Source organism: Patagioenas fasciata, chromosome 1 (genome assembly GCF_037038585.1).
Source record: "Patagioenas fasciata isolate bPatFas1 chromosome 1, bPatFas1.hap1, whole genome shotgun sequence".
NCBI lineage: Eukaryota > Metazoa > Chordata > Aves > Columbiformes > Columbidae > Patagioenas > Patagioenas fasciata.
In genome coordinates, this window is record NC_092520.1 from 148,749,499 (window position 1) to 148,776,657 (window position 27,159).

At 38.8% G+C, this 27,159-nt stretch overlaps 1 protein-coding gene across 1 annotated transcript; it reads left to right on the forward strand.

Moving 5' to 3' along the window:
* The first annotated feature begins 2,040 nt into the window (after positions 1-2,040).
* Positions 2,041-26,487, forward strand: AMN1 (antagonist of mitotic exit network 1 homolog). The gene is made up of 7 exons (XM_065829271.2): positions 2,041-2,203; positions 10,262-10,394; positions 14,465-14,609; positions 16,886-17,103; positions 19,390-19,446; positions 22,787-22,898; positions 23,442-26,487. The coding sequence occupies exons 1-7, from the start codon at positions 2,142-2,144 to the stop codon at positions 23,513-23,515; spliced, it is 801 nt and encodes a 266-aa protein (XP_065685343.2). The 5' UTR covers positions 2,041-2,141; the 3' UTR covers positions 23,516-26,487.
* Positions 26,488-27,159: the final 672 nt, after the last annotated feature.

Genomic DNA, 27,159 nt, shown 5'->3' on the forward strand with positions numbered 1-27,159 from the left:
CGATCATCTACTACTAATGCTAATGCGTATTTCTAATTACCCAATCATTAAAAAGTATATTTTATAGGTGCTGCAGCATCATCACTTATCAGCATTCTTGTGGCTTATCTGTTAATCCAGATGTTTCAGTCGTTGACTTCAACAAAATTACCAGGCACCGTGAGCAACCCATGTTTCTCTTAGATACAGATCCTTCAGTTAATGTTGCTAGAATAGAGGTTTCCTTATCTTAGCTGATCACTTGTTCTTTTCGGTATGGGTAGGTGATTGGTTTTACATCTGAAGATAATGATGCAGCAGTTATACACTAATAATGTTGTTAGTTCCCAAGGACCGTGTGGTCTTGATTTATATCACACTAACCAGGCAGAAATATAAAAAAGACAGAAAAAGGAGGAGGTTGAAAGAAAATGAACTGCAGGTAGAAAGATGTGGCAGACAGCAGTCACTCGTCTCTGCAGATTAATGGAAATTAAGAGAACTGGTGCTGTTGAATGACTCCACTGATGTTGGAACAAAGAAATAAACTTAACATCAGTGTCAATTATACTGTTAAGCACGCATTCTTTATGAAATAAATAAATCACGCTTTTTCCATGAATAAAAGGCGTTTAATCCAATACCTTAACTGTACTCCTTAAACTCGTGTTCATTAAAGCATAAGCAAAACAGTGCTGGGTGTGCGGGGGATTCGCTCCGCCCAACACGCACACCTTCTAACAATAAGAGGTGTGCTTAAATACAGTAAGGTATTACATATTCATAATAACCCCAGGAACGCCTATGCATATTCATAACCTTTCCCCGCTTCTTATTAAAATGAGTCTCAGGTAATCACTTCCATAGTCTCCTCCTTGACCCCTCCCTGTTGCACCTGCTCAATGTCACTTGGTGGTCTTGAGGAGGGGTCTTTGGGGGTCTTTCGATAATGGCTCCTTCAGCTTCATCACAGTGAACTTTTTACCTTTGGCTCATTATGTTGAATTGACTGGAACCCAAGCTGCCAAGTCGACCAAAACCAGACTGGCGCCCCCTTTTGCTGTAAATCTTGGTTATCTTGCCTCCTCAAAGTTACAGCCGGTGCTGTAAAACTGATCTTGGCATTTGATGAGATTCTGTTTTTCCTTAACACAATTGGTTACATAGAGCTCTAAACTAGGCATTCATTATGTGGCTTAAAGTGTTAGAACGTTAGTAGGCACTCATTATGTGGTTGGTTAACCCTTAAAATGTTAGCTCGCTCTATCAATATAACTTCATAAACAAGTTCCACAACTTTTTACATAGAACTTAACCACCTTTTCCTTTTTTCAGGTTCAGAACCTGTGCCTCATTTGGTTACATCCGTAAACATTAAACATCTTCTCAGCACTAATCACAACTGCATGTCTCACATTTATTTTATCAGCGCCGGGGAACACTGGGAATCATCCTCCGTAAGTGCTCCAAAGACTAAATGCATATTCACATAATTATTATATATGCCTTACAATTTTTGAAAATTTTGACATACAATATATCTATACTAAGAAATAATTGATGATGTTAGTTATAATTCTTTAGTTTCTTACATACGCCTATTAATAGTTAAATATAAACTAAGCACTCTGCTTCTAGGCAACGTATTACTTAATCTTCTGTCTCTCTCTTGTCATGCAGAACGATCTAAAACTTGAAAAACATCCCCTCGTTTCGCAGGTGGTCAGAAAGCATTTATCTCATGTCAATTGGTTAATGATGGGAACGCCTTTTGTAACTTGATCACCGTATACGTTAATTTAGCAGCTTCTCTTCAATGTCAGCCACGAGGGAATCAGCAGTTTGTTGCTTGCCTGAAGGTTCCAAACCTACCCAAGCTCTCCTGTGCTTCCACTCTTTGGAAGGTACTTTGTCCTAAATATTAAGCGCTGGAAGTGGGGAAGAGACGGCCCTTTGTGCGAGATTCGGTGTTCCGTGAGGCACTACTGCTGTTTCCCGCCACTAGCCCTGAGGCGACCGCAGGGCGGGCGGGCAACCGGACTACATCTCCCATCATGCCCGCCAGACGCAGCGAGCCGCCGCCATTTCGGCACCGCTCTTAGGGAGCCGTTGGGTTGGATTGGGTCGGGGCGGCGCCGCGTTCTGTGTTCCCCGCCGTCGCCATGAGCCGCATCAGCGGCGCTTGGGACGGCACCGGCGAGGAAGTCCAGCTCCTCCTGGACCTGTGAGTGCCGCCCCGACACCCTCCCCAGGGCCCGCCGGGCCTCTTTTCCCTCTGGGAAGCCCGGTGGATTCCGGGCCGGCCGGGCGGGTCAGACCTCGAGTAAACGCAGCCCCGCGGGGCGCCCTGTGAGGAGCCCGAAGAAAGGGCTTGGCCAGGGTGACAGGGCAGGGGACAGGATTTGGCAGGGGTGGCAGCATTCGTGGTGGTGACAGGGTAGGTAGGTGACAGGGTTCGGCAGAGTTCAGCAGGAGCTACAGGAGAGGTGACAAGGGTGGCAGAGTAGGTGACAGGGTTTGGCAGAGGTGACAGGGTTTGATGGAGTGGCAGGGTAGGTGACAGGGTTTGATGGGGTGGCAGGGTAGGTGACAGGGTTTGGCAGAGGTGACAGTTTGGGAGGAATTACAAGACAGGTGGCAGGGTTTCACAAAAGTGATGGGGCTTGCTTGGGGGTGACAGGGTTCAGCAGGCAGACAACAGGATGATCCTGACAGATCCGGATATGGAAGGATGGTTGAGGATCCCTGGCTTCTCTTCAGCGATTAATAGAATGAATCATGTTAGCAAGGATGTGTAGGCAATACGAATCCTGTCAACAATTACTAACCTAGGAATATGCAAGCAGTGGCACAGTACCAGGTCAGTCGGCTGCTTAAAAAAAGAGTGATTTGAGGAACTTCCTATCAGTAGCTGCCGTCCTTGCAGTTTGAACATCCTGGAACATTCATAATTAGCTCAGTTTGTTTAATGTGTATCTTGAGGCTGTCAGACAGTGAACTTTAGGTGAACTTTGCCCATTATAATACTAAAAATCACACCCGCAGGTGGGAAAACCCGTGAAGTGAGGACCCTAACCCACGAGCATGGAGAGTACAAGAAAATGATTGTGTAACCTTATGTAAATGACTAACCAATCCTGGAAAAAGGGGTGGAAACGTGGGGAGGTGCTTACCGAAATCGAAAGTGTAAATTATATAAGTACCGTGAAAAAAGTGTGGTGACTTTGTGGTGTTAGCACCTGACATTGTGCAGTCTGTAATAAAATGATATCTTGATTCTTGTGTGTATATTCGGCTGCTTGCACACTAGATAAAGAACCTCGCTTTTGGGACAGCAGCCACAGTGAATCTACTGAATGGTGTTTTGTTTTGAGTTTTTCATTATGTTAAATTCCTTAGTGTTTAGGAGGGAATTAGAAACAGCAGAGGGTTAAAATATTTGATGTGACAGCTAGGAGGAAAATAGCTAGCAAACAATGTAGTTACTCTTACACGTTTTATTCTTCTTTTAAAGCACTGAAGATAAGATTGTGGTTACCCTGGTGTAGCACTAAGTGTTTTGTTGTTTCTTATAAAGTATAATAACAGTGAAAACATTTGTATTTTAGACGATTGCTTAAACTGCAGATCAGTAATGTATTCTGAGAAAATAACATGATTAATCTTAATAAGCTTTTCTCTCAAATTAAATCTAAAATTCTGTGGCAAGGGACATTTAAATGTAACTAGATTTGATATAGCTCACATTGATTTCCATGTATCTGCACTGGTTTTGGAGTATCTTCTGCAAATTTGAACTAAGTAGTCAGTCTAGATTTGCAGGTCGCTGTTCAAGCACAGCTGTAAGTTTTTCAATACAACTATTCCTGTGTAATACAGTATATGGTATATCTGCCTCCTTCAGGATGAATTTCCAGAAAAGTTCGTTTACCCAGTGTCCAAAATGTAGGTGTCGTATGATAAATATGTGTTTAGCACATGACTGAAGTGTGTGCCCTTGTATAACAAAGGACTGCCCACCCATTCACATGACTCAAGAAGCATCCATTGCAGAACAAAGTCACATGGTGGGCGCACACATCATCCCCCAAAAGGCTCAGACAGTCTATTGGTCTCACCCTAGCCAAAGGTGGGGTGCTGTTTTGCACTGAGGAGATGCTGGTTAATTTGGGATCTCAGTAGGAAAGGCGTGGGCTCTCAAGGCTAGTTAACTGGTTTGTTGCACAAAGAATACTAGCAGTGGAAAATGTGACAGCAATCTTACGTCTGATGCTGAGTACCCTGGCTATCGCAGCATCACACAAGCCCCTTCTGTGGCCTTTAGAGCTTTGAGAAGATTTATTTAGAAGTAAACAACTAGTCTTCAGAACTGCAGTCAAGTAAAGGAACATTACATGTAGATACACTGTTTAATCTCAAGACTAAACAAAAAATGTGGATGGTATAATCTACTTGTGCGTGTATTGAGTCGGAGCCTTGTACAGGCTTCTCTGCTACCGGCAGTCAGCTAAGTTAATCCAGCAGTCACCGGAGTTCCGTGGAGGTATTTCATTTTTAAACACCTTTAGAGGAAGGAGTTAAAGACAACCATGGTGTGTGCTCAGTTTATGTAATGAGCACTCCTGCTGATGTATGGGTCTCTGTAAGCAAGGCCTGTGATTAAATTCTGCCCGGATTCTGCTTGAAATCACTTTCTTCTTGTTGCAGCGTCTTCTGCAGTGACATGCTACAGGTGCTCTTATCACACTGTGCTGACTTTAGAGGTTTTTTTAATGTGCTTCCACACTGGAAGTCTTGCTGCTTTCCTAGCTTAGATCTGCTTCACTTCAGATTATAGAGCCTTGATATTTTGACTTATCTGGAGTTTTTAATCGGTATGTATGAGTTTAATTTACTGTGATTTGGCAGCATTCTGGTGCCAGACAATGTTCTGTTGCAAAAACATTGTCTATAGGGACTTGGGAGTTGTGGCTATATGCTAAATCTAGTTTGGCTTAACTCTAGGCTGTTGCTGCCCCCTGCCCTCAGCCACTTGTTTTGGCAGTATTATTTCTGTGACCCCACAGTTTTAGTCACTGGAATTCTCGTTCAGATCAGATGCCAAACAGCTCACTGCGCAACTGTGAGTTTCAGAGCCAGCATGAGCAGGGTGCGCTAAAAAGTGATTGGGAGACAAGGTGGGCTGGAACGAGCCTTTTCAGCCTATTTGACCTTTGCATTTGATTAGAGTGGTGTGTAATGACAGCTGGACTGCAAATAGGAATTAATTACAAGGGTTCTGTCTGCTAATAATTTTTCTGTTTTTGTAAAGCTAAAACAGTACCTATACTTTGTTGTTGTTGTGCATGATCAATCTATTAAAATGATGATTAAGACATGCATTATACTACATGCTTATGTTCTCGTGATTAACCTTAGATCTTAAACCTAGTAATTTTCCTTTATGTGTGCTGTAGCACTTGATAGCATAAACAATTGCTGCTTTTGTTTGGTTACTAATATTTTTTTACACTACTGTATTCGTACTGCTGCAGTGATTTTCTATATAATATAATGATAGAGTTATACCAATAAGGCTAATACTTGAAATTAATAATTACACAACTTTTCAACAGATGTGTGTAATTTTCATGTATTGTTTCTTGTCTCACACCAATCAAGTGATGGCTGTCTATGCCTGCCTGCACTTTAAGCCTCTGATTTATGCCAACGCTTAGGCTTACTGTTTAACTAGCAGGACTTAAAACAGAAACTAAAAACCGAAACAAATCTCTTAGGGTGTGGAGTAGTCCTTTCACTAACCTCATTATTTTTAAGATTTCCAAACCTATCAGAAAGTGTGTTAGATTAAAGTGTATCTGCTGCTTGTTTGCTGCTTATTGGCCTTTGCCCTGTGCCTAAAAAGACGAAGTAGCAGTCCAAAGGTCACATGCACAAGAGCATCATATTAGAAATATTTAGAAACATTCTTTTCTTTTTTTTTTTTTTTTTGAGTTCAAGTTATATCCTATATTAGCTTCTGTTTCCCGAAGTTATTGTTCCCAAGATGTGAAATGACCAACTTACACACACACTCCTAGCTTCTGCAGTTTTAAGGCCAGCATATTGAGGTACACCAAACTGGTATAAAAGTTCATTTACATAATTATGCTTAGTTGAAAATTGACAGTGTAGGAGTTGCAGGGCCTGCCAAGTAGAGAGGATGCCTGGCAGCACTAATGCTTGCTGGAGAGATAGAGCAGGCAGCCAGGGCCGACAGCAGTTTTAGGTGTCATACTTGGAGGAGGCTGCTGCTACAAATCTCTCAGAGCCCAGGCAGGTGTTTTAAGCCGAGCTGTTAATGCCCAGACATAAGTTCGGAGACAAGGGAGTTTCTGCTGTTAAAAATGAGACTCTTAGAGCAACACGAACGAAACATCAAATGTAAAGGTGTTTTAATTAAGATTGTCATTACACAATAAAGAAATGTGCTGCATGTGTAAGTTGTCACAAGATTATATAGTTGCGTATTGCTTAGGTTTGATTGTTCCATGGTTCGTTGATAGTTAGCTCCTGTGTAACAGGTGTCATTAACAGGTGGCCAGCCTACTGCAGACTAATGCATTACCTCACCTGCCAGTGTCTTGGAAAACTAAGGTCTTACAAAGGCATCAGAACATCTGTAGATGGTTATATTAGCATGAACAAAAACTGAGGATGGAAGTGGAGCATCAGTTTGAAAACAGAACTTCCTTTTATAGTCTTACTGTGTATATAAAGAATGCAGGAAAATATATGTATACTGTTATTTGCCATCAAATTTGTTCTATTATCTCTTCTTCTAGTTCATTTCTTGTTCTGATGTGTCCCACTTCTAACATTTGCCCTGCTATTCTATTTCATGTGACATAACTTTAGTATATACTGCACCTTGATGTAAGTTAAACTGTTTGTAGAATAATTAGTCATAAAGATCTAGTTTCTGTTGGAAATGTACACATTTTGTCCTGTCATGAGACCTTAACTCTGTTATGAAGCTTAGGTTAAAATGAGGGGCCTTTTTTGCTCTGCAGCTCTTTACACATTTGGAACAAATCAGTAAGCCATTTGACTCTTTGTAGATAGCTATGAATTATGAACGGCTTGTGTAACAAACCTGATAATGTGGAGCCAGGGAAAATGCAGTTGGGAGGTTTGCAAGGAGGAATTCTCTTTCATCAGGTTATTACAGGAATAAAGCACTGCTCATTTTTTCCCTGTCTATGAAATCCAGGATTCATGATTTCTTTCATTAAGTTAGACTGGGACGAAATCTGTTTGCCAGGTGAATGCATAACACTCATTATGTACCAATCTTAGTTATTGCTATGTGTATACAGATCACATAAAAGTAGACAAGCCAAATACAGTAGAGTTACTGTGCACTTAGAGTAGCTGATCTGAGCTTACTAGTAGGTCGAGTTAATGGAAAAATGTTGATTCTACAAAAGCAAAATATTTTGTAGGACAGTAATGTTTTCTTTCAAAATTTTGGATAGGATTTAAAAAGAAAGGTTGGCCTAGGCAATCTAATTCGGATAGCTATGATCAATAGATAATAGAACCTCCAATTTTAAGAACTCCATCACTTACATGTGTTGTCATGAATTGTGAGTTTGCTTCCGGAGTGCGAAGCCAATCTCACATTCAGAGACAAGATATGGATTTTATTGCAGAGGTGTACAAGATCAAACTAACATACCAGCAATACAAAAGTCTTGCTCATTTATAGAAAATCTTATCACCATTTACACCCCCTCAGGGCAGTCCTGTAGGGCTGATTGTTTACAACATTTGCATACAAATTACATAACACTGTTCTTACTACTCATGCTCCCTGAGGAAGGGTCCTGGATGGGCCAGGGGTCTTTCCTTCAGGGGTGTGTTTTTTAGCATTATAATGATACTATAGTGAGCAAAGTTTACCGTAGGTTCAGCGTGTCCACAAAATTTGGCAATAATCACTGGATAATCAACTGTTCATGGTTGACTTCTCAATTCTGGGATAGGCTTTGTTTTACAATGAAAAGTTAATTACTGCTAGACATCTCATTTATTATTCGTAGTAAAGTTAACCTATGCTAGACATCTCATCTATTATTAATCTAATATTAACTTTCTAGTAGGCCTCATGATCAGGTGTTTTGGCCTATCTGGCAACATATGGACTAATGTTTCTAAGGAAGAGAGGTACAGTCACAAGTTATCTTTCCTCCCCCATTTTAACTCCCTCCATTTTAGTTTTGCTGTAGTGTAACCCTTTTTGAAGTCTTGGCATTTCATAGATGACAGAGTCTTAGTTTTCAGTTTCCTCTGGATGTTGATTAGCTTCATTCGAGTTTATGTTCCTTATTTGCCTAGGGACTTTGTTTTGTGATAATAAAGTCTACCTCTGGAGAGTTTCAATTCCTTCCTTAAGGACCAGCAGTTGTCTTTTAGCATATTAACAGTTGGTGATTGCTCTAAAGCGGTAGGAGTAGTTACATTTATGCAGTCTGAAAATTACGTTCGGCCCTTTGAAGGCAACTGTGAGGCTGCTTTTGCCCCCAGTAAAAATGAGTTTGACACCCGTGCCTTAAATGCCGGCATGCACAAGATGTTTAGAAGCTATTCATAAGCTCTTCCTGGACTTGCCTCTGGTGGCTCAGTAAGCCTGTGATTGTGATTTAAAGTTGCAGAGGTTGGGACATGAACATTTTTGTATCCTATGATAGACTGAAATGCCTTGGGAATCTTAAAAAAATAGGATTGCTAGTGCCCCTCTATGGTACTCAATATTGGATAAGTAAACAGTCTTCTACATATTTGACCTTTAAAACCATTATTTCAAGTGTTCCACTTGGGTATTGTTCCACATATATCCGGATAATACTGATCTCTGTTTTATTTTGCTTAAGTAAAGTTCTTCATGTCTTCTCCCAGAAAGCTCTGTTCCATCTGGAATCTCTTAACAGCATAATCTTACTGAAATGATCCCTTTTTGTTGCAGTCACAGAGACAAAATTCTAGGATTTCAAACCCTGTCTTAAAGCATCACCCAGAACTGTGTGATACTAGTAGGTCTACTAATATTTATTTTTGCCTTTTCGGATAAATACTTAAGCCCTCTGTGCCTTTAAGATTTGTTTGCAATTTCTCATGCAGCAGTAACTCACCATGGAAACTTTTAAGTCAAGTTTCAGTATCTGGCAAAGGCAATAGATTTCTTGGAACAGGTAAACAGTTTTGACCCTGAATACAAAAGGTGTCCAGAGAGCAAGACATTTATGGTATACAGAAAAGCAGCATGTGTTAGCATTATTGTTAGTTCAAAATCTCTAACCCAGTGTGTATGATAATCAGGCTGTTTCCCTCAGGTTGAGAAATTATTCTGATGAATCGGCATGTGGTGGGGGGAGGGGAGAAGGAGGTCTAACATACTGCTATTAAAAAAAAAGAAAGGCTATGCTGAATCAAGCCAATGAATGTTTCTGATTGTGACAGGATTTCAACCAGTTGTGTGAGAACCTTCCTTCTCTTCCCAGGACAGCTTAATTTCATGAAGAACAATTGTCAAGGAGGCTTTTTGAATACCTTGTAAATATCCAAATGAGTTTACTGTTCCCTGTGTATTATATTTTCCATGTGTCCACTAGTTACGTTGTCTGATTTATTTTGTAGGACCATGAACTTGTTGATCTGTGATTTCTTGGACCCCACTAAGACACCAAAATTTATTCCTCAGGTGACAATCCTCTGTGATCAGATCTAGTTTTAAGCAAAAGTTTCAAAAGGCTGAGCAGAGGGTTACACAGCACAATTCATATTGAAAGAGTACTACAAACTAGAGAGAGTGAACAAAATACTACATCTGAAAATATCTTCTTAGTGTTCTTAACTGAGGTGAAAGAGAAGTGTCCCTTCTCTGGAAGTAGCTGTCACAACTAAAGATGCCTACTTGGTGGAGGCTTAGCTAGTGAGAAGGCTTTTCTTAGAGCTCGTGAATGTGCTACCAGCAAACTCATTTTGTGAGCTGGGTTAGTGATCACAGTGAATGAGGCTACAATTTTTGCCCACAGTTGTTTGGGGAATGTTTGCACAGAAGGAACAGCTGATTGACTCCAAAGGACAATAACTGAGTTGGTGGTAGCATGGGACAACTGGAACTGATGAAGTTAGAAGGCAACATAGGTGGACGCAGAAGATGACACCTAATGGCTTGATTGTTCTAGTTCTAATGCATAGTGCTTATTTTTGACTACACTGTAACTTTCCTTTATTTCAGATGCCTTCAATGTTTGACAAAGAACCTTTCCAGATATGCTGCAGATATTAAGCCATTGCCACCAAACATAAAGGATAAACTTATTAAATTAATGAGTAGTCAAGGGCAAATAACAGATTCAAATATCAGTGAGGTAAGAACCCATTCAAAACTATTCTGTCTGTGATAGTTAATACACAAGGATTTACTAAACTAAAACTGTTTACAGGAAACAACAGATAAATTCAGGCCCGCTTACTCTGTCCGTATCTTTAAGGTTTTTTTTTTTTCTTCATAATGTTAATAGTCCTGTATTAGTAGTAATAAGATTATATTTGTAGTGACAAATTAAAATGTTCTCCCTTCAGTGATAATTTACTTCTGTGTAATTGGCTGACTTATATTATTCATTTTCAGTATGGGAAACTAGGATCTGTTGCAAACCAGCCTCTATTCCTGAATGTAGTATGTTTCAAGAAGCTAGTGCATAATTTAGTAATGACAGTATTTCAGGAACTTGTTAGATTTCTGCTACATTCTATTGACATGATGCACTATTTAAATCTTGATTCTTTGAAATATGATGATGCTAGGGCTAGAAATTGGTAGTTCTAATTATCTCATCCCTTTTGCTCACTGACAAAATGAAATCAGTTAATGACTTTTCTTTAGCTGTAAATTCAGGGATACATGTATTCTGTTATCTGCCTACTGTTATCTCATTTAGCCTCAAAGGGAGGTGTGAGAACTGAGGAAAGCTCAAGGTTGGCCGTGGTGAAACAGAAAATGGAAGACTCCCTGTTCATTCCTGCTTTGACCTGTAACTCAGATGAGGCAAATAGTGTCAGTTTCTCAGAGTCAGAGTAGTGAGGCCAAGAGTAGAAGCAGAATCAGGAGTACTGTGGAAAACTTATGACCAAGAAAAAATTATCTTTAATATGCACCATTTTTTTGATTCTACAAAGTAAGGCTTTGTGTAAAAATCAGTCTTATTAATTTATATTATTTTGGAAAATTTGAGTTGACAAAATTTGGTTTAGGCTATCTTTTCAGTAAGTAACCCTTTCTAAGCATCCTAAGAGATTTATTTGATTAAAACCGTATGATTGTGTCCATATAAATGCACAAAACCTATTAGGATATCTTAAGTCTGTACACAAACTACAGTGTAAGTTACAGTCTTTTCCTTCGTCTCTTTGTAACACGTCATCTGTCTTCGTCTTCATTCAGCAGTTGATCAGTGCCTTCTCGTGGAGCCTGTTTTCCGTCTGACACTGGGATAGTCTGTTCAGGTTCTTTTTCTCATATGTTTTTCCTTTTTCTGTTCCTGCAATTTCCTGCAATTCTGTCCTTAGCTGTCATCACTTTTCTTGGGCATGTTAAACTTTAGCTTTTTTTGCTAACAGCTTCCAGGTTTATATCACTTGCATTTGAAAAAAAAATGCTAGCCACCTCTTGGATTCTGAATTGGGACTGTTTCTCCATACCATTTCACTATTCAGTTTTCTTGTTCTTTCATCTTGCAGATATTTTTGTAGCTTGACATAGCAAAGATGGCTTATGTTAAGCTTTTCTTACTATTCCTTCCTCACATCAGGTATAACCATTCTACATGTGACACATTTGCAGCATCTCAGTTAGTTTTCCACATGGATAAGGAATTTTTCTTTGCTGTTGGTTCTGTCCTGCCCTTTTCTTTCATAGTGTCCACAGTATTGCAGCCTGATCGATTCTCTTGGAATTTCCTGGCTATGCTACCTCATTTGCTTTTATGCATGTCCTTTCTTTGGTGGTGTTAAAGCATTTTGCTTTAAGTCAAGTTTCTTCCATTTGAAATTCTGTTAACCTGCATTTATTTATAAACTTCTATTTCAGATTTTACCCCCCTGTTCTTGCCCAGATTTATGTTATCTTGCGCTTTTTTTTTCCTAACTCTGCTTTTTGCTTGGAGCAGCCTTCCATGACACACATCCTAAGCTCCTTATTCCAACTCACTTTTACCATAAAGATCTATAAAGCCATTCAGCATTAGTCCATAGGATATGTTTATAGTTTAATCTCCTGTATTCTGCATCCAAACAATCCTTACTCTGTCTAAAATTCCATCTTCTTTGAGATTGATTAGATTTTAGTATATGCATTCAGTGAATATGAATCTGGGAATAATAGTAGAAATCAAACCTCTGAAGTAATACTTGAGCATGTGAAGAATCATGACATAGGGAAGCTTAATATTCTAGCTACTTTAAATAGACAGCATTCTGTTAGTATCGTTGCTTGTCATTTAGACTTGCTTGCATCTGATAGTTCTTTTTCTCATATGATTTCTCATGTGGCTTCAAAACCAGCAATTTGCTCACTTGTTGTGTCCTAGGCAATTTGGAATGGTGAAATGTAGTGGTAGCAAATTCGACGAATCCAGACGCCGGCATAAGCTCTTTGATCGAACGGGCGGGCCGGGCGAGAGTAAGGAGTCTAATTCAATGTGAATTTACCATCCGTACTCTTTAATGAACTCTTAAACAACACTGAATATCAATGTCCCCGAGACCACGTTTTTCCAAGCCTTATATACTCTATACCAAAAGGCCATGCGGCAAGTGCAGGCTACAATTGGTTACACTCACAGTCACTCATCCCCCCCCACTATGGCGATTGGCTGCAGGGCACTGTTCACAGACTGTTCATGCGCAGCGGCAACGCCCCTCCTGCAGCCTGGGTCGAGGGCAGAGCAGCTTTTGTTTACTTTCCTTTTGTCTCTGGTGTCTCAGGGAAATCCTTCCGTGCAGCACAGCCGCATCAAGCCCTGGCTTGTTCACAGCACACAGCCAGAGACTCTCCACAGTGAAAGAAAGCCAACAGTCAAGGAAAGCATCTTGAACAAAGGTTGATGGTCACTTTGGCTTTGAGCATGTCATCTCTGTGTTTGACTGGTTTATTTCCTTAGATATGAATTCAGAAATATGATAGAGATAAAAGCTGAATGTTACGATGTAAAAACTGTTACACAAGTGTGTTATGAGATATATTGGTGGTTTTGTGGCATAAAGAGACATATTTGAGGCTTTTAGCATTTGGGGAGAAACAGCTGTCAAAGCTGTCTGAGGTCTGCCATTCATTTTGCAGAAAGGTTGCAATTATAATCTACAAGAAGTTTTTGCTTTTTTTCCAAAGTCTTATCTGACTTTGTCATTAAAGATTTTAGCATCTTATATATTTGCAAAACAGAAAAAAAGTTTTCCTTGTAATGTAATTGTACCTGTTAGAAAGGTGAACCTGAGAAAGGAATAGGCCTTTAACCAGCCTGTCAGCTATGCTGATATCTTTGCTTGTGTGTGGAAATTCACTGTATGTTTTAATTCTTATGAATTAAGGAAGGGAATGACAAGATGAAAGGAATAATATAAGGTAATGTGAAAACCTGATCAAACATTTGCCTGTTGGTCTGAAGTACAGCTCAGCGTAGGTGTAGATTGTTTGCACAAAAGGGAGCTATAAACAATATTTATTAAAAAGCAGTGAGAATCCTTGAAAATTTAATTAGAGGTAAGATATATGGCTGTTGCTGCTAAAATCTGAGGCCTTCTGTTGCTTGTCTAAGTTTCATAAATGTCCTCTTGGAGAATATTTCGCAAAAACTCCAATGTATGGTCTTGTGAGAGTGAAAGAGCCTATTTAATGAGGATTTGATACCTCCTCAAGGTGTGATAATGAGAGTGCTTGTTTATGAGGAAAAGAGCATGTGTGTAAGTGAGAAAAACACTGTGGGCCAAAATATCTTTCAAATGTTACCCTTATCTGTTCAGCAGATTTAAGTTTTCATCACAGTCAGTATTTTTTTACACTTCAGGTTTCTGCCGTCAGAATTGTCCTAATAAGTCTGAGGGTAATATCCTTGGTTAACATACTGGTTTGGGCAGAAGCACTACTGTTAGCAGCTATACTGTCAAAATAGTACTTCCACTCTTCAAATAGTAGTGTTAATGTGCTTCTACTTCAGATCTGACCACAGAAACTGAATGTTTATGCTGTAGGAGATGAACTACTACAGCAAATATACCATATTTCCTTGGGAGTTTTTAATTCCTAAGGCTGGTAATCCCATCCTCTAGGGAATATTTTGTAGAAGTTCTATGTGAGTCTAAAATGGCAGTTATTTTGGATTAAAAATGTGTGTTCGATGACATAGCAGAATTTGACTGAAATTGTAGGTTTTCATTACAGGTATTGCACCCTGCTGTAGAGTCTCTAGACCTCCGAGACTGCGATATTTCAGATAATGCGTTATTGCAGCTTTATAAATGCAAGCAGCTGAAAAAAATCAACTTGAATTCTTGTAAAGAAGACAGATTGGGAATCACTTCAGAAGGTATGTTATCTGTGCACAGATAACAGAGATCTTATTTCTGTTTTATATTTTTTGTTAGATTGGAGTAAATTGTGGAAAATATCTAGGGTAAGTATTGCTTAAAAAAATCCCCAATGCCACACAAATACTAATTAAAAGTCACTTAACTGGTGTAAATTGTAGGCCTGGAGTACTGATTATCTTATGAAAGAGAGCTATGGGGTTACTCTCATGCTTGGTTTCTGTTAAAACTGTGCTACATTTGATCATGTTTTCCACTTCATCTTAATTATTCCTTTGTCAAAAGTTGTTCCAGAGTCTTACCAGTACCACTGTGGTTGAAGTGTCAGGCTTGTGGTTTCCTACATTACTTTTTTGTTCTTTTTAAATTAAATGCATTTTTTATATAATAAGCTTATAGCGTCTTCTCTAACTTAAAAGACTTCACTTGCTTTAGGACTTTAGGATTCTTTAGGATTCATTTTAACCTCCAGTTTCAAATTGTATCAGGAGCTATTAGCATAAAAGAGTTAAACTTGGTGAGTTTTATTTCCCACAAGTTTTGATTTGTCTTTTGATTACACTTACTCCTTTGTTCCATCATTAACTCATCCGTATTGAAAATTGAGGCAAAATATTAATTTAGTATTAAGCTAAAGTATACCATACTTTTAGATCAGTCTTGGTTTGTATTTCCTTACCACTGCATAGTGATATACTTATCTTTCTACTGAAGTAATTGGTTAAACTTTTAAAAATCGGATTATATTTATTTTTGGTGTCACCTCTTTGCTGTACTTTTTGATCCCTTCATTATGGTTTGTGATGGTCTTCCCTCCATGCCTTCGTCTGGCCACTGGTTTCTAGTATGGTTCTTAAGGTACCAGCTAAGGCTAGACCTCTTTATGTACTCCTTTCATCTGTTTGGATAGAGATTCCTGATTACTTTGCAGTTAAAACTGGGAAGTCTAGTTCTTTATTGGCAAGTTCCTAGTCTATCTGACTTTACTAACTTTCCTACTTATAAACTGAGAATAAGTTGTGAAGCCTTTAATTTAAGCTGGAACAGTTCTTTATCACTCATCTAAATTACACACAGAAAAAAAGACCCAAACCCATGCCATTTTAAACCAGTGTTGCCTTTTTCTGGTTCGGTAACAGGAAAGGGTTTTCTGGTTGGTTTGTCTGAGTGTTGGAGTTTTTGCTTGGTTGGTTTTGTTGTTGTTTGTTTTGGTCAGTTTGTTTGTTTAGTTTTTTTGGGTTTTTTGTTTTCCTAAGAAACCTTCTGGCTACTACATCCAGAAATACCTGAGCCCTATCATTACTAGGAAACATTTGCTCTCTAGGTTGCATGTGGAATGTTTAGTGTTATTTAATACAATATCCAGTAGTACTTACTTGTCTGTCAAATTCAACTGCCACTACTGCCTCTTCTGTCATTCTTTGCAAAGTGGTTCTAAACCAAGCAAGTACTATCTTATCCATGTTTATCTGAAGTTCTTACATAATAACATCTTGTAATGACATTCAACTTTTTATTAATATTTCCATCTATCCAGAAATGATGTAATTTTCTGTACCACTGTAGTCATGTTTCCATAATCTTTGAAATGAATTCATTTCATGAATTGCATCTGTAGTTCATGTACTTCTATTTTATTGGCTAGCTCCTGACACTTCTGTGCAAATATTTTGGTTATTACTAACTGTCTGGGTTCTGAGGGCACCAACAGACCTTAATGGCCATGACTGGTCTCACCTGCTGTGCCCACCTACACCAGCTATACATGCACCTTCAGTGCTGTCCTGAGCTGTGTCATAGGTGTAACTGGTCCCTGTCCTGCTTCTGAATAATCGTTTTGATTTCTTGAATTGACCTCAGGCATGACCTTTTACTTTGCTTTTTGCCTGATATTCACTGCACCATCAGTGGGACTCGGCACTATCCGTATGCTTTCAAGCCATCAGCTTTTCTTTGTGCACTCACTAAGGTGATACCTCGTGTATAATATCCCTCAGGTATCCCTCTGCAGTATGGAAGAGTATTTAGCATTTAGAAATTTTTATCAACTCTAGCATTGTTCATTGTCATTTTCTTTTTTTCATTCTTGAATTAAAAGAAACCAACCACAAAATTATTAGCTTGTGCAGAATCTTGTCAGCAGTGCATGAGCTGAAAGCTGAACAGTCAATGACTAGGGGACAGTGTATTGGATTCAACATGTTGCTTATTTAAAAAAAATGAATAATTCTTTAAGAAACAAATAATTATTTAAATTTCATTGTTTCTTTGACAGGTGTCATAGCGCTGGCCTTGTCCTGTCCTTACTTGCGTGAAGCGTCTTTTAAAAGGTGCTGCGATATAACTGACAGTGGAGTTCTTGCTCTTGCGCTCAACTGCCAGTTCCTACAAATAGTGAACTTGGGCAGCTGTTCAGGAATCATGGATGCATCTCTGCAGGCACTAGGACAAAACTGCAAATTTCTCCATAGTGTGGACTTCTCATCTACTCAGGTAACTACGGTGGCAATTGGCTAATTGACTTTTGTTTCTTTTTAAGGATTTTCATGATAAAATTTAAAGGGGATCTTTTAGCTCTACTCTTGATGAGATTTAAGACCACAGTTCACTTCCAATTTCCTCCTCTCAAGGAAAAGGAAATATATTTTGCATTGTGGTTACCAGAAAAATGAACATTTTTGTATTATAGCATATATTGTGGACCAAACATAAACTTTTATTAGAGTCTACCTAATATTGGAGATTTGCGAGTGATAGAAGTTATCATCGCCTTACAGTCATGTATGTTTAGCAGAGAGAGCTCAAAGTAGGCTCACACAGACTGTCATATTTATGGAATAAAGTGGTTGGCTCATAGTCAGATTGCATACAGTGGGAAAGGTCTGCACAAGACTCCCTGCACCCACAACTGGTCAGTGTTCAGCGCCCTTCTGCTTTGTTGTGTGTTTCCTAAAAGGAGTTCTTGGCCCAGCTGCAGCTCAGGCCTTTGCCGCCTTTGAAGCCTGGACCAAACTGCTGCTGGTTTGGTTGTGGGGGCGTTGAGTGTGTCTGTTGCAATACTCCATAACTATTTCTAGTTCAGGAGTGACCATGCTTTCTGAATGACTTGTCAGAGTTATGGAGTCAACATGGAAAAAATTGACATTTAAAATGCCAAAAAAGGCAGGTAAGAGGTTTTAACAACAGTTAGAATTTAGCATGAGAAGTGGGAAATCAGCTGCAACAGCAATACTGTAACCTACTTCATAATTACAGTAAGATAATTGGGGGAGAGGATTTACTTGTGGTAAGTGTAGCATTAAGTTAACTGTGATGGTGAGCGGTTACGTTGAATGTGAGTCAAGCACAGTAGTTGCTGTGAGCTCATACAGGGAAATAAGGGGACTTTGTTTTAATACAAAATGGGTTTCATGCTCTCACACTGTCATAACCATATACTCACAAGCATCAAGTCAGTAACATTCAGATGGGCTCTCCACTGTTCAGGGACTAACTGGGCAGTCTGATCCAGGTTTGTTTTCATGTCGTGGAGGATGTCAAATCTTCATCACGTTCCTTGGGTTACTCTTAGGTTGGTGACAAAGCGCTGGTTTTGTATGTGCAATTTTATACCCTTTACGAAATGTCAGCGATTAATCTCTCCATTCTCTCCCACTGATGGGAGTTTTTAGAATTTATTCATTTACTGCCTTTTGTCTCCTGGTCTGGGTGTCTTGAGGAGCTAAACGTGCTGTCATCTTGATGACCTGCAGAGCTAGGTACTGACAATACCTACCATTCTTATAGGCTTTTGTGTGCCTCCATGCTGGGATGTTCCTGTCCATTCTGCTTTTGCACTGATCTGACCCTTTCTGTGACAGTTCTGTCCAGTAGACTTGCACTAGAGGGCCAGAAGGCAATAAAACATTTTGTGTAATGGAAATAAATCTTGAAACAGAAATGGAGCTTGTGGTCTCTGGATTCTAGCTGACAAATTTGTCTGAGCCTTACTGTGTATATTTGATGATGGCTATTCCTGCCTTCTAATAAAAGCTCAATGAAAAAAACTGTGTGGCAGATCTGATATCCAGCCCAGCTTTTGAAGCGGGGAGGAAATTGAATGAATTTACTTCCCAGAAGCAAACAAATAAATTTGCCTTTCTAAGGAGAGTAGTGTCATTTGTCTTTCTCCTCCCTCTTGCAGGTAATCATTGCTTCTTGGTTGTCTGTAGCTTGTCACTTTGATAAACTTTTTAGTGTGAGTGTATGACAACTGCTCTAAGACTGCTTGTTTGAGGGATATTTATCTTATGTAACTGGTTTGCTTCAAGATAAGTAAGACAGCAGATAAAAGACTGCTCTGATTACTTTTTTTTTTTCCCCCAACCCAAAAATCTTCCTTCAGGAACCTCTCCAGCAGTCCTGAAAAGAAGGGAAAAACTGATCTAGGTAGAGCAGAAATGCTTTAAACTTCAGAAATTAAAGATTTCATACTCTGACCATAGTAGTGTACCCACTGTTAAATGAGACAACGAAGCTGCAGAAATAGCGCTTACACAGTTGAGAACATCCTGGCAGAAAGCCAGGTTGGCACACATAGCAGTAAAATGCAACAGTGTTTAATAGACTGAAAAAAACCATACTTGGATAATTTTCTCTGCATATTTAAGTGGTAAGAAAGTATTGTAATGTTAAGTGTATTCAATGACTGCAGGGAGTGAATATTTTTTTTCTCTCAAATAGCTCTGCTTGAAAAAATAGCTTTAATCCATTGTGTTAATAACAATCTTTTTTCTCTAGGTAACAGATGATGGCGTTACAGCACTAGTGAGTGGAAAATGTTCAAAGAATTTAAAGGTAACTTATTTAACCAAACAACAAAGAAATTAACAAAAGCAAACACCTGCATTTTTAAAAAAATCATTGTTATTATCAGTATTACTTCTGAGAAGTTGTTTTTGACTGACTTTTACCTTTGTGGACACCCTTGCCCTGATTTTTGGTTAGGAACTGAATATTTTCTGGCTCTCTGTAGTAGTGCCCCAGTCCCGCTTTTTGAGAACCTCAGTATTTTCAAAGTGAGTTTTCTTCTGTTGAATGTAGTGTGCTTATTTTAACTCATGTTGTTTTAGAGAGCTGTAGAATCATTGCAAATGAATGCTTAACTTTTTCCCTTGATTTTTTGGTAGTTATTTCCTGATTCTGTTGAACACTGAGGCAGAATGTGTAATGTAGATAATTTCACAGATTTAAGAAATCAGTTAGCACCTCTGCATAGATAAACCTCTAACTCATGAAAGCACTTGTGAAATTGAAGTTGTCTTTGTGTAAAGATTATCTAGGGACTGAGAGAGTGGTAAAATGGTGGAGAAGAGGCATCCCATACCTCTTACCATAAATTATCTACTTTTCTATATAGTACATTTCTTATCTCTCTGTGTGTCTTTACTTCCATTAAGGCTGGTTCTGAATCTGTCGCAGTTGAGATGGACAAACAACATAGACCAAGTTCTTAAGTACAAACAGCAGTCCCCATTTATTGCCACAAATGCTTTTTTATATAGTCTTTACCAGCTCAAGTGTCTTTTTGCTATTGGTTACAGGCTGCAATAGTAACATATAGTTGGCTAATTTTGCCATCCTCAGTGTTACTCTTTTACTCCCTTGTTTCTCACGGATACAACTTAGTATCTCTGGATACTCCTTTACTCCTTCTTTCTCACGGCTACACCTTAATATCTTCAAGGCCAGTCTCTGTTCCCATGCCCTCCGTCAGGGAATCCACGGACCCACTGTAGTCCCCCACATGAATCCAAGCTATTCATATAGGAACTAAGATGGGAAACAAGTAATACTTTTGCTAGTTTATAGTGTTTAATTAAAAAAAACAACCAAACATACACCACAAACCTAAGGAAAAGACCAGATCTGGGTCAACTGACAATAACCTGGAAAAAGTAAAACTGTTTTTCTTTTATTTGGAGGGTGAACAGTTAGATTTTTTTTTTTTTTTTAGCTGATTTTGTCTATTTTGGACAATTTTTTTAGTCTTAAGAAGTCTTGTGGTACAAGATGAAATTATTATTTTTCAGACCATAGCAATGAGAGATCTTTTTTTATTTTAGATACTAGAAGTGACTTGAAATTATTTTTGTCTTTTAGCTGGTTACATCTTTAGTTGTAGCAAAACAGTGATTCCAGATTTTCTAAGCAACCTCAAGACTATGTAGACACTCTTCATAGGATACCTCTCATATCCAGCTTACAGATGTAAAGCAACGTGTATCACGGTGATGTGGGTTAGGTCATTTGGACGAGGTGACTCTCAAAAGTCTTCAGTACATATGTCTTAAAACACAAATATTGTAATAAGTTTTGGATTTGCTACTGAGTAGAGCAGGGTTCTGTAAAGTTTCTAGATGGTTTTGAACTGTTTTCCAGCGATAGTGGTATAATTACTCAGTCAGTATTATCTTCCCTCTTCTGTATTATTACTGACCGCAGTTTGCAGGGAATTATATTTTTGTGTGTAAGCCCTTTTTCTTCAAATCATAGAAACACAGTTCCATTTTTTTTAATAAAAATTTCTAGCTTACAAATTGTGACCCTTAGTGTTTCCTGATCACATCACTGTAGGTACTATTTCTTAGAAAGTGTACAGGTTTTCTTTTGCGTGTGGATGCCTATGGAAGCCATACTAGATCAGGAAGAACAAGTCAAGTCACTTGCCTAAGACCTGCTCCATCTAAAAATGTTCAGGAAAGTAATGTTGAGGTGGTGAGCTTTGGTTTCAGGAGGACTAATGGGAAATTTCAGTCATGCCAGACAGAATGGAAGTATGGATTTTGCTTGTTCCTTTTCCTGTGCTTAATACTTGTTCCCACTCTCTTAAAAGGCATGGATTTAAGTGCTTTTGCATTTGTTTTTTTGGGGGGGCGAGGCAAGGCAGTTTGTGCAGTTTTAGTAAGGCAAAATTTCATCATTTTCCATGGAATGACAATTTTAAAAACAAAAGTTGTGTTCTGTTGGTATAAAAGGCTAGAATGGTTTAGGTCTCTTGGTTTACAAGCAGTAAGAAAAATAAATTTAGTAGAGAATATGGAATTATTTGCTACAATCTGTTCTTCAGTGTAACCCCTTTTCTTGTCTGTCACAACCCTCATACCTCTGTTTCATGTCATCAAAGTGCAAATTTGTTGACAGTTATCTAGAGTCAGATACATGGTGAAAAAAGTAGGATCTTAAAATTCTCAGATTGTAACTAGCAGGCAGATTTGTAAATCTTTTTACTTCATTCAGAGGCATTCAGATTCCACATTTCACTTATTAAAATGAACTCAAAACTATACATATATCAGCTTTTGTATATCTTGCTTCTATGAATACAGTTCTTTCCTGTGTCATCATTATGTACAAAGTTGCACTTATTACAAGAAGTCCCTTTAATTTCTGTGCTCTTTCAAGGTCTTTGGAGTTTATAATTTGGAAAGACACTCTTTCACAGTAAAACAATGGGGTTTTTTTTTTTGTTTTTACCCTAACATGCCCAAGTCCTATTTTCATAAGATTTGTTAGTCTCTTTTCTGTATTTCTTCTGGTATATTTATTGATATGTAAGGCAGTTTAGGGGAAAAAATGTATTCTGAATTTATTCTTTCTCTAGCGGGTACTAGTTTCACAACTACACAGAAATGAAGAAGAGAGCAGGTTTTAGTCTAGTCTTGGAGGAAGTTCTTCGACTTCTTTTAGGAACAGAAGAGAAGGGGAGGGAGAGAGAGATTACGAATTTCAGCAGAGACTCATGAATCCTGCCTCATGCACCCCAGAATTCAGTCTGGGTTCTCTTCTTCTGGATCACAAACTGCTAGGAGAGTGGATGTCACAGGAGAACTGATGGGACTCAAACACCGTAGAATACCATTGAAGAGTTTTTGCAGTTGTCTTGAAAGATACGTGTTTTGGGAAAACTCAGGTTTATGTGGTTTAGTTTTGACTTTTTGTAGAAAAGCTGTCTTATTTTTCCTGAGGGTATTTTCCTGGTCTGTACAGGACCACATACGGGGTCAATGCGCAGAGGAATAGGAGGTCATAATTTCTTCTGGGTGGGGATCTCTGAAAATCACTGGGCAAAGGAAAGCTTTACTTCCAAAAATATGAGTGCTCTGACAGGCTTGTGTTACTACTATTCTTATAACAGGAGATCCACATGGAACGCTGTGTGAATCTGACCGATGTTGCTGTGGAAGCCGTCCTTACTTGTTGTCCGAAGATACACATTTTTCTGTTCCATGGGTGCCCATTGGTGACAGGTAGGTCGAATCATGCAGGGAGTAAGAAGAGTAATTACTTCCTGATAATATCTTCTTGCTCTCTGGAAAAGCACACTATACTTTATAAATAATTCCAAACAAATGATAGCTTAATAGATAAAATAATAATCATACATTGAGATTTTCCAAGCAAGGTGAGAGTTTTGCTTTGAACCATGGCAGCCTTCCCAAAGTGTGGAACTGTCTATTCAAGAAACAGTGGAAAAGGAGTAGGATGTGGAAAACAACAACAACCACCAAACAAACAAGCATACAAAAATGCAAAATAAAACCAAACCAAACTTAAGAGAGATTACAAACCAACTGAACTTGAATTTAAGATAGATCATAATGCTTTACAGTTATGTAATTGGAGAAATAACTGTGTGGTTTTGAATTACTACAGGTATGTCTGAAGTGTGATATTGTAATAGCAAGATAAGCATAAATGCAGATACATAATGGAAGCATTCTACTCTTTACCTAGTTTCTAAACACCACAATTCTGAATGAATAACAAGAAGCTCCTTGGTTCTTTTGCAGATCGTTCCCGAGATGTTTTAGAGCAGCTAATCATATCAAACAAAATCAAGCAAGTATCATGGACTGTTTACTGATTATTTATCATATACATATGAGTGTAAAGTTTACAGATGGGAGAGCTCTTTCAGAAAACAAGCACCTCCAAGAAAGAGCTGGTGACTTTGTAACACTGGATTGCATCCCTCCTTGTTCCCACCAGAGGCCTCCATTGCCATTCCAGTCTTTGCCTGCGAGTCTGGGCTTCCCAGTTGTCTCTGCTTAGAGCTCTGTCTGTCTTTGCATTGCTGGTCATACTTCATTAAGAGGAAAGTTAATCTATAGTTAGCATTACACTGACATCGCTCAGCCTCCTTGAAGTATCAGAGTTGGCTACTACTTAGCACCTTAGCTACATATACAAACTGAACTAATATACAAACTCAATTTAAATAAGTCTCTGTTCTGAGTTTGTAGTCTGAGAGGGTAGTTGCAACTAAAAATAAAGTTGGACCTTTAATCCGACAAAAGTCAACAGACAGTATTGGTGAATGGAGGTGGCATTAACATCAATGCAAGTGTATTTTAAGCAGTAACAAACAGTCTCCTTTCACCATATACTTTTGTTAGGTCTGGAATGGCAGATATGTATTTGCTCTGGCTTTTGCCTGTGTTCCTGTATGAAAATCCTTTTAGGGAACAAAATATTGGTCCTCATAAACATAGCTTTGAGTGAAATAGGACCAAACTCAGTGTCTGAGCACAGTAATCTCAGGATGATAGAGTTCAGCTGAGTATGTGTTCTACTGTATGCATTTTATTATTTCTCCAGTGGCCTCCAGAAGCTGAAAATAACAACCATGTATGTATTGTTCAATTGTAGTCATATTGAAGAAAAAAATTAGTGTAGAATTTTATTACATGGCAGAGCAGTGGTCCTACCACAATTATAAGTCGTGTTCGTTTGCTTTCTTGAAACTTTTACGATTCCTACATGAAACATTTTTAAATGTTAGCAATTTCAGCATTATGCAGGGCAGGTAGGATACTATGTTGATACTTTGCATCTGGAAGTGGCAAGGTTTAGCTAGGCTGGTCTTACATGGATGTGATGACACTTGAGTACCCATGAGTTTAGGCAACCAAAAGGAATATGTTTACTTTAACACTTGTCATAGTCACCCTCCTTTTAAGTGTTGCAGAAATAAACCAGTCTTCTACTAATCTATTCAAAGTTCAGGTCAAATTGCATGGAAGATAATAATATGTGTTGCATCCGGTAATATTAAAGGATATTATGTTGTCTGGCAACAATCTGTGTTCTTCTGTTGATTATATGGTTTATGGAAGAACAAGTCCATTTTAAAAACTTGTTCAAGTGTGACTGAAAGTGTAATTTTCAAACTCCGGTGCCTAAATCTGTAATTCTTGTTGCATGCAGTACCATGGCTCAGGTCTGTGATGTATGTGTTCCTATGATACCTATAGGTATAGCCATTTCCACAAACAGAAGTTTGTTTTGATGTGTTAGCAACTAGCATTTGAAGGCTGTAATTGCAGCAAATCTGTGGACTAGATAAACCAGGGGTGTCAAGCTCATTTTCACCAGGGGTCACGTCAGCCTTGCAGTTGTCTTCAAAGGGCCAAGTGTAATTTTGGGGCTCTATAAATGTAACTGCTCCTACTGTGAGGCCGATGTGGTCCCCAGTGAAAATTGGTTTGACAACACTGAGATATAGGCTTAAGAACGTAAGTATATACCTAGGTCCCTGTTTTAATCAACCGTATTTTATTATTTTTTCGGCTAAAGAGTAGTATATTGTTTTGCCATGCGGGATGTCTGGTGTCAGTTGGGGCAAATAATTACTTTGAACTCTTGGACATGAGCTGGCAATACATTTGTTTTACACTGTTTTTCATGCTAATCCATCTAGCTGATGAGAAAGCAGCACTGACAGGCTCAGTGATCATGTTGAATAAAGTATAAGGATCAGGCTGCCCTGGTTTCAGGAACGGTGTTACAAAAAGAGTAAGTAGAATTGTAAGCTAACTCAAGTGGGAGGGGGCCGTGGGAGGTTCCTAGTCTAACCTCCTGCTCAAAGCAGGGACAGCTCAGAGCAGCTGACTGAGGGCTTTATCCAGCCAATTCTTGAAAAACTGAAGATGACAGAGCCTTCACGACCTTCTGAGGCAACCTGTTTCACTGCTTGACTATATTAATGGCAGAAAAAAGTTTTTCTTCTGTCCTGTTTGACCCTATTTTGTTTCAATTTACACTCTTTCTCACTGGAAGAACCTGCCTCTTATCTCGACAGCCTCGTCATAGGTGTGAGCAGGCTGCTCCCTTGAAGCCTTCTCTTTTCCAGGTGTAACAAACCTCATTCCCTTAGTCTGTTGTTGTAAGACATGTGACTATAGCATAGTGTGGTGATAGTTGCCAGACTCTCAAGTGCTACATCCAAAAAGAAAATTGTAAATGGAAATAACATTAAGCAGCTGAAGGTGGAAGACCTTTAACCTCTGTAACAGCAAAGGACACAAAAAAATTCTATCTGTGGGACAGTGCTGCTGCTAACCTCACTGGCAAAGATGTCCTTTTCCCCCTTGCTAATGTAACCTTGGATTTGTCATGTTGAAGGAAAATGCGACTTATGCTTAAACGTGTGTGGATTTACCATGTTCTCCTATAGCCTCTTCTAAATGTGTACCTTAGAGGTATATCATCATCTTGTGCTTAAAAATCTGTACAACACTGCAATGAATTAGCATTGTACTTGTAGGTTTGAAAGTTTAATCTAAGTCATGATAAATCCTTCAGTGCCAGAGCTTGAGTCTGCTGTCTTATGGGTTTGCTGCTAGCATAACTCTACAGTAATGTTTTTTCATTCAGGTTAAATCAGTTATTTTCCACGAATGTTTACAAGTGCTGAGTGAAGTGGGAAAAGAACATAATGTGTGCACTTACCACTTCATATTCTGTATTGTTTGAATATTATTGTTGTAAATTGTTGGGTGAACACTACAGAATATTCACGTGTTGTTCTGAAGATTAAAGTTTTTAAGTCTTCCACTTGGATTGTTTTTAAAACTTGTTAAATTACATTTTATGACCACGTACATCCGAATGTGCTCCTAAACCGCCTGCTTTGTAAACACCATGGTTTTCTGAGTGAGTACCACATACTTTTTCACTTTTATAAGCTTCCACCATGTCACTTGGTATTTGGATAGTTGTTGGCACAGCATCTTCTGTTCTGCAGTTGTTAGTTCCCCATCACTGCTTGTTCAATAGTTAACCACTAAAGGTGATAGTTCCTGCAAGACTGCTCTGAAAACATTAGTTTCTTCTTCAAATGGCTGCATTTACAGCCTCTACCCATGGAAATTTTTTTTATTTTTACCCTGCAGATGGTTCTTCCTTGACAGATGTAGCTGAGAATGATTCTGTAGCTTGTTGTCTAGCATCTCCTCAAGAGAAGAGAAAAATAATTATATCCAACTTTCATCCCCTATTTTTTGTTACCTTCTGTTCAGAAACACTAATGGAAGGAAAAATTTCTTCATCCCTCACCAGCTTCCCATGATGATAGATTGCCTTTTGTACCCCTGCAAAGTTAGTGAATGTAAATCATTTGACCCTACTCTCTTGACCACGGCTGTCAAACTCATTTTCACTGGGGGCCACATCAGCCTCGTGGTGGCCTTCAAAGGGCCAAATGTCATTTCAGGACTGTAGAAATGT

Coding starts and splice junctions, on each gene's coding strand:
- AMN1 (XM_065829271.2), top strand. CDS start 2,142: ATGAGCCGCATCAGCGGCGCTTGGGACGGCACCGGCGAGGAAGTCCAG. Junction 2,204..10,261: donor GTCCAGCTCCTCCTGGACCT/GTGAGTGCCGCC, acceptor CCTTTATTTCAG/ATGCCTTCAATGTTTGACAA. Junction 14,610..16,885: donor ATTGGGAATCACTTCAGAAG/GTATGTTATCTG, acceptor TTTCTTTGACAG/GTGTCATAGCGCTGGCCTTG.